Source organism: Urtica dioica, chromosome 6, assembly GCF_054948205.1.
Source record: "Urtica dioica subsp. dioica isolate 48M chromosome 6, U.dioica_male_clone48M_v1_H2, whole genome shotgun sequence".
Taxonomy (NCBI): domain Eukaryota; kingdom Viridiplantae; phylum Streptophyta; class Magnoliopsida; order Rosales; family Urticaceae; genus Urtica; species Urtica dioica.
Genome location: NC_142761.1, coordinates 32,655,146 through 32,663,290, shown reverse-complemented (window position 1 = coordinate 32,663,290; position 8,145 = coordinate 32,655,146). Strand labels below are relative to the sequence as shown.

The 8,145-nt window shown below is 37.3% G+C and overlaps 1 protein-coding gene across 1 annotated transcript; it reads left to right on the top strand.

Moving 5' to 3' along the window:
* The first annotated feature begins 294 nt into the window (after positions 1-294).
* On the top strand, positions 295-1,159 carry LOC149393701 (MLP-like protein 31). The gene is made up of 2 exons (XM_089617408.1): positions 295-558; positions 669-1,159. Exons 1-2 carry the CDS (start codon positions 369-371, stop codon positions 926-928), a joined length of 450 nt encoding a protein of 149 aa, XP_089473534.1. The 5' UTR covers positions 295-368; the 3' UTR covers positions 929-1,159.
* The last annotated feature ends 6,986 nt before the right edge of the window (positions 1,160-8,145 follow it).

The following is an 8,145-nucleotide window of genomic DNA, read 5'->3' as shown; positions in this document are numbered from 1 at the left end:
AATATATCACCCTTTTATTTTAATGAAATGACAAACCATGAATGTCACGTTATCTTTATGACTATTTATCTAAGATTTACGAAACGTTAGCTATATAGGAATTTCAAACGTTTTAGTTGGTTAATTATCTTTTTTTTTTTTTTAATTTGGTTAGATCGCTACAACGCCCTTTATTTTATCTTCTTAACAACGTGTTTCTAGAGTAGCTTGCTCTGAAAATACTATATTTTCAACCTCATTGATAATATTTAAAAATAAAATAAAATAAGTCCTCTCCAGCTATAAAAGGGTCAGGTCCAGACTAGTATTCCTCACAATTGTTTAGTCCCTTTCTCAAGCTTGCCATATAATTATATCGAAATAGGGAAATGTCGTCGGATCTGTGTGGGAAGATTGAATATGATGTTGAAATCAAAGCAACGCCGGAGACATTCCTCCAATTCATCGCCAGCAAACCCTACCTTATTCCCAACGCCACTGACAAAGTTCGCAGCGTTGAGTTATTAAAAGGGGAGTGGGGGACTGTCGGATCCCACGTCGTTTGGAACTACCTTAAAGGTTAGTAATTATATAAGCCAAACAAACCTTTGATTCATTTTCAACATATGCTAGCTTTCGCCTATTACACCCTTGATTAACTATTTCTGACTGTACGTACTTATTCCCAGATGGGAAAGCTAGAAGTACAACGGACATAATCGAAGCTATCGACCTCGAGAAAAACTCCATCACTTTCAAAGTGATTGGCGGATACCTCACTGAACACTACAAGAACATCGCGATCACTCTTCAAGTGACCGCCAAATCCGACGGTCAGGGAAGTGTGGTTCACTGGACCTTGGAATACGAAAATCATCCCGGTGATATGGAGGACCCACGCGACTTTGTGGAACAGTTTAATGAAATTTTAAAAGATATCGGTATTTAACTCCTTGATAAGAAAGAATGAGTTCTCGGTATTATACTCATGTCTTGTCTATGCATTTTATAAATATCTACAATAAGCGCTCGCTCTCTCTCTAAGGGTTTAAAATGTCGCTTTTCTTATGTTTTTAATTTTTTGTATTGCAAGTGTCGCATCGTCATTGTTGTTTAATGTGTACCATTTAAGTTGTATTCAAGCTGGGCCATATTTGTGAAGCTGTTTAATAATTTGAATAAAATGTCTTTCTTATATTATTGTACTTGCTCCATGCATTGGAATTGGCAATGACGATTGTTAAGAAATGGTCACTATAATGCTTTATTGAATATTATCCAATATACAATTAAAATATATAACTTTTAACAAATTTAATCAAAACTGTAATAGAAAACAAAACTGGATCTGATCACTATGTATCACGATTTGAAATTTTAAATAACCTAAAACTATTGAACCCAATCTCAAATACCGTTATTGAAGCTTGCATTGATAAAACGTACTTTTGGATGCGACTTTTGTCGCATCCAAAATTCCAAAAGTCGCATCCAATGGATGCAACATTTTAGATGCGATTTTGTCGTATCCAATATTCCGCATCTCTTGACCCCGGATGCGACTTTTTAGATGCGACAAAAATCACTTCCATTATCGCATCTCTAGCTATTTCGCCGTATTCGCTTTGGCGGGATATTAGACTATTGGATGCGACTTGTCACATACAATGCATCCATTAGTCTTTTTCGCGTTTTGGCGGGCAGAGTATTGAATGCAATAGGGAGACGTCTAGGTGGCGTGGTCTTCGTTTGAGAGATCGAGAGAGAGACAGCGATAGACGCACAAATGAGTAGGCACATAGGCGTGGTCTTTGGCTCGGCGCGTCAGGTCTGCAATTCGGGTTCGGAGAGTTTTAGATGAGACATCCACGTCATTCAAAAGTCGCATCCACAGACCTGGAAGTCATTGTCGCATTCTAAAAGTCAGTAGACGCTAATGACCCAAATTGTCCTAGTATCGGTATCAGTAAAAGTATCATTTTCAATCTCACAACAGAGGAATTCCAATCTTGTTATGAATGTGAGATATACTTGTGGACACTAATGCCAACAAAAGCTTTCAAAAGAAGCTTCTAAATCCAACGGTAGATGAAAAAAAAAATTGGCGCATATAATCAATGCAAATTTACAGCCATATTAATCATAATCATGACATGTCACGATCCGTATGTAGCTGTTCGCACATGAACCCCGACGCTCACCTCATTTTTTCTCATCTCATAGCAATTTTATTGTTACGTGTGTTGTTGACTTATCTTTTATCGCAAGTTTGTTTGGCAAGATGTCTTGCAATATGCTCCAGGATATGTTGAGGCATTTTGGCCAATGTGCAGAACTATATTTCTGACAAGTTTTCTGTTACGCTAGAATGATTCGCGGAAGACCTTCTACATATATCTTCTCCGCGTGAATGGGTAACGAAACTCTAATTCGATTTCAAAGGTGTTGACTACTATAAAAGTCAAAGGCTCTTCCCTTAGCAGTTTTGACGCATTTATTCACAATTTTAGAGTTTTTAATTAGACGTGCACGATCGGCGGGCTGATAAACTAATTGTGTGATGTATGTCGTGAGATTCTCTAGACAAAGTTCCAGAGTTATTATGTGATTTCGTGATTGAAGTGTTCACGACCGATTGACATTGAAGACTACCAAACACTTGGGTTCTGTGATTTCGTGATTGAAGTGTTCGGGGCCGATTGTTATATTTAATTAATGAATAAAAAAAATATATATAACTGAAATAAATTAAAATAAATTGAGTATCATCATGTCTTACAATTATAATTATTTCTTTTTATTTTTTACAGTTTTATTTATTTACAAGGACTGTCTATAAATACGATAAAAACTATTTTACGACTAAGAATAACATTGAACAAATTTAAGAGTCATAAATAGTATTTTTTACGCCTGTTGAATGATTGATTTTATGACTGTTATTAATCGTTAAAATTGACCATCATAAAAGATATCTATAACAGTCGTAAAATCTTAAAGTCATAGAAGATATTTCATGACTGCCAAACGATAGCTTTGATGACTCTTAAGAGATAGATTTTATGACTGCCCATAATTTTTAACTGTGACTTTTATGACGGCATAAAAACAGTTATTTTATATCTTTTATGGACAGTCATTAATCACTCTTTTTTTTACTCGTGACTGACAAAGTAAGGACTTGTAAAGATTGGGATGGATAGAAAAATATCCAAATACAATAAAACTATATAAATAAACCTTTAACAAAAGAAGGCTGTATTTGTTTGTTGAATTTAATAGTTTCCTTAACATCTCAGATATAAATTAGACTTTTAGACTTACGGATGTAGAGTACTTAATTTTCTTTATTTATTTTTTACTTTGACGAAGCAATTGATAGCCACTATATATGTAGATATCCTTGCCGACTATAGCAGATCACAAAATAAAACCCGATTGTCATATGTACGTACTACGCAACTAAGGGTAACGTTTTAATGTACAGTCTAGCTTAGCAAAATCTCATCTGTTACAATATAAGCAAGAAAGTTGGAATTGTTTGAAAAAAGTAAAATGGTTATGTTGACCTGAAAATTTTTCAGTATAATAATAATATCTCACGAAATATATTGAGTATCGGGAACACAGTCCCGAGAATACTAAATATTTAGGCAAGATTTTTCCAGTATATAGACTAATCTCGTAAAAGAAAGAAAATGATTGGGGGTTTCGAAAGATATAGATTATGGTTATTCTGCTCGAAAAAGTGAAGTAGTCCATTCCTTTGACCTCTTCTTCTATCTATGGACGTGTTCATGTTCGTGTGCTTAGTGGGTGATCATTCTTCGTGCTTTTCTTCGTCGTAACCGTTGAGAGCACTTCTATCTTTTATTTTGCTTATTATCACGTGTTTGTTTTGTTTTGACTAGTCGTTGACCTATCGTCTTCTCTTCTCTTCGAAATTCTGCTCGGTAGAGGTCGTTCTTGACTTATGAATTTGTCGTTCCTTATCTTTCGTGAGTTCTCAGACCTATTTGACTCGAACTCTGTGCTGAATTTCTTCTGTTCTCGGGACTCCAATGAGCTACTTTGGCAGTTTCGGATTATGTGAGTAACATGTTATAATCTCAATAATACAAACAAGAAATAAGAAATGCATATGGATACATGTCTTAATCTCAAAATAGTAATAATAGAGGTTTAATAGTTAAATAAATGTATTATTTTCTATCATTATGAAGTTAAAGAATATACATATAATTCGTGCTCTTAATTACTTCGATTTTTAATAAATTTTGTATCAATGCATATGTCACGATGAGACGACAAACGATGATTATATTGGCACTGGTAAAGAGCTACTTGTGGTGCGTGAGGCATTTAAAATTAAATGTAGCTGATAAAAATCAACTGCATGCGAATTTACAAAGAACAAAACCATACTATTCTTTTAAGACTGTGTAAAAAATCTTAAAGATTTATCCACTAACAGACTTTTGCTTACTAACCCACATATAAATGTAAAATTGATAAAAAAAAATAAAAAAATAAAAACATATTTGTGCAAATTGTACATATATAATAATTAAAACTATAAATATAAGGCTAAGAAGCTGAAGTGGATTCGATTTCTACTTCACAGTGGGAATTTAAATAAGTAATAACTATATCGCGAAGTTTTCTCATTTTATTTTATGAACTCATGGATTTCATACAAAGAAGTCCGATTGAAGAGAGAGCCGATGACATATAGAGAAACGAACAAGATCATAACATAAGGTTTGAAATCTATCGAACAGAACCGAGAAAATCGGATAAGTTTGTGGATTCAAAGACAAGTCAACACACTTAGCATATGGGATGAAGGCCACGTCCCCACAATGTAACCGCCTATGCCACAAGGCAGGACGACTACACATTAATAAGTTCAATAAAAAGCGCGGTTACTACAATAAACGACCAGGAAGATCGTGGCGATAAAAAAACTCCCGTAAACGTGGGTCTGACCAATCCACGTCCAGAAAATCCATCCACTATAAAAGACAAACAACACGAAGGAGAAGAGGAGGACTTCGTATGCACACACACTCATAGCATATTTCCAAGTGCATTAAATTTACTACCTGTATTGAAGATTCGTCTTGTATAAGGAAAACCTAGCCTATGTTTAAGCGTCGTTTACAGGCATCATAAATTGACACGTGGCACGGGTCATACGACACAAATATCACAAGACACGAATCCCAAGGCGCATCAACAAAGATTACATAGCCCTCACGGCATGGCCCCTCGGGGGGTTTCCTTGACTAAGTCTCCCGGAAGAAGCCATCTCGGCTGAGCTCCCAGCGTAGCCTCTTCGGCCGATCGCCAGGCCTAACCTCCTTGGCCGATCACCAGCCCAGCCTCCTCGGTCGGGCTCCCAGCCAAGCCTCCTCGACTGAAACCTCCCGCCTCCCGGGATCGGCCTCTCGGCCCCTCAATCGGCCGGCTACCCGGGCTCGACCTCTCGGTCCCTCAATCGGCCGGCTACCTGGGCGCGACCTCTTGGCTGGCCTCCCAAGCTCGTCCTCTCGGGCTCGGCCACTGAGCCGAGCAAGCCTCCTATCGGCTAGACACACCTCAATGGTCGGGCTACGCCCTGGGCCCGCTCACCCCTTCGGCCGGGCCGCCCATCTTTCAGCTCATCCAACTCACTTAGCCCCTTCTTCATAGCGTTCACACTAAGTTGGCGCCACGTTCACACTTAGCTGGACGCGTTCACACTTAGCCGGATGTGTTTACACTCGTATGGGCGCATTCACACTTAGCTAAACGCGTTCACGCTCAGCTGGACGCGTTCACGCTCAGCTGCACGCGTTCACGCTCAGACCCAGCTCCCCTTCTAAGCTCATCTCCCCATCCAAAAACCCCTTTAAAACATTTTTTTTTACTATTTCCTTCACCAAAAATGGGTCCCAAAACCCATTTAAATCCCGCTAACACCATAAACACTTTTCTACCATTTATTTCATCAATTTGTTGCTATTTTATTGTACGTTGATGACATTGTTGTTACAGGTCCTTCTCCTTCTGTCATTAACAATGCCAAAGAATTCGTGCAATCTAAGTTTAACATCAAAGACTTAGTACCTTTTTAAATTTTTTGTTGGTCTAGAGATTGCACGATCATCATCAGGAATAGTCATCAACTAGAGACAATATGCTCTCCAAATTTTGGATGATTATGGGTGCGTTTGGTTATCAACTCAAAAACTGTTTTTGAGTTTTCAAGAAGTGAAAATAGGAAACAAAATTGGAAAATGTGTTTGGTAAGGTGTTTTCGGAAAAAAATTTCAAAAAATTTTGAAGTTGTTTTGGAAAAAAGTAAAGAAAACTGAAAACAAATAAAAGGTGTTTTTGAAAAAAAAATTATTCTCTTCTCTCCTCATCTTCTCTTTTCATTCTTTCAAAAACAAAAATGAAAACTATACCAAACACTTTTTTCACTTTCTCAAAAACAAAAATGAAAACTGTACCAAACAGCTTTTTGAAAATAACTGCCAAAATAATTTTTCAGTACAATTACAAAAATTAGAAAATAGAAAACAAAAACTTTTTGAGTTAACTAACAAATTAACACAACCTATAGCTTTTTGGACTCGAAGCATGTCTCCACCTCCGATGAATCTGAGACACACCCTCAGTCCACTGATGGAGACCTTTGGACTAATATTATACATTATTGAAGTCTTATTGCCCATCTTTTATATTAACTCTATCAAGGCCTTACATAACTTATTGTGTCTATTCTCTTACTCAATTCTTATAAAGTCCTCGTGTGCAGGAATTTGTGTGTTTCTTGGCAATGCTTTGGTGGCATGGAAATCAAAGAAGCAAAACACCATCTCTCATTTATCAGCGGAGCCAGAGTATCGAGCCTTAGCAGCAGCTAAGTGAGCTACTTCGGCTCCAATCACTGCTCAAAGATTTTCAGATACAGTGCTCGAGTTCAACGATGCTTTATTGTAAGAACCAGGTAGCCTCACATGCATGTAGCTACCAATCCTGCATTCCATGAACGGAAAAGATACATAAAAATTAATCTATATTTTATTCGAGAACATCTATATCGCGAGGATCTCAAGTTTGTTGCCTATCCAGACTCATCATTAACTGGCAGAGGCATTCATAAAAGCCTCTTCCAGCTCCGGCGTCGCAGTCTATCTTGTCCAAGATGATTCTAAAGAATCTCTTTAGTCCATCGTGAGGGGAGTTTTGAAAATCACTAGGATAAAAGTCGCATCCTTTAGTCCATTGATGAAGCTCCTGGATGCGACATTTTCATTGCTACAAGTCGCATCTAATGTCGCATCCAAACCAATTTTAGATGACGGAAATTGGTGCATTTGGATGCGACATGGGTAGTAGAAAACGTACTTCTTACATCGCCTAATTTCTACTTAATACATGATTTTTCCAGTGTCATAGACATCACTTTATTTTAGAGTGGTGTTAATTCCGGTTCCTTTTTGGAAAACTAAATCAGGGCAAGAATTAACCTGTTCAATCTTTCTTGAGATTGCTTATTATGAACATCATGGAAAAAAAAAATTCAAATACAAATACTTCATAACCAAAATTAGATAACATTTGTCCACTAAGCATAACCAAAAGAATAGAATATACATTTATACCGATCGATCTCTTGTCACACATTTGGACATATCCCACTAAATCACATTGGTGGCAAAAAGAAAAATGAAACTCACCTACATATACAGACAAGTATTTGAATATTCAATTTAACACACAACATCAACAATTTAACTTCCAAACAAGCATCAAGGCAACAAACAGTAATTTGATACACTTAACTCAACTAATCACATCCATAATGGAAAAATGATTGGACGCAGAGTTGAGAAGGACTCACATCTTGTAGTAGAAAATTAGTTGCTTCTCCGGATGTGGAAGAAGGGATGAGATGCTCGCCTATGATGGCGAGGACGTCGCTACAGATCTTACAGAGCTCATCCTCGACTCAACTTCATGTTGTCCTCGTTGCCCTTCGAATCTTCTTTCTGCTTGATCGAAGAAACGATTCGCCACAAGACACGCCTTGAACTAATCAAGTTTTTGTATCCCACCAACAGCAGATTCCTCTCTTCCACTGTCAATTCCACATCAAGCTTCGCGGGGAGACTG

Excerpts from the sequence above, each read along its gene's own strand:
- LOC149393701 (XM_089617408.1), top strand. The coding sequence starts at position 369 with ATGTCGTCGGATCTGTGTGGGAAGATTGAATATGATGTTGAAATCAAA. Across the intron at positions 559-668 it reads CGTTTGGAACTACCTTAAAG|ATGGGAAAGCTAGAAGTACA; the intron begins GTTAGTAATTAT and ends ACTTATTCCCAG.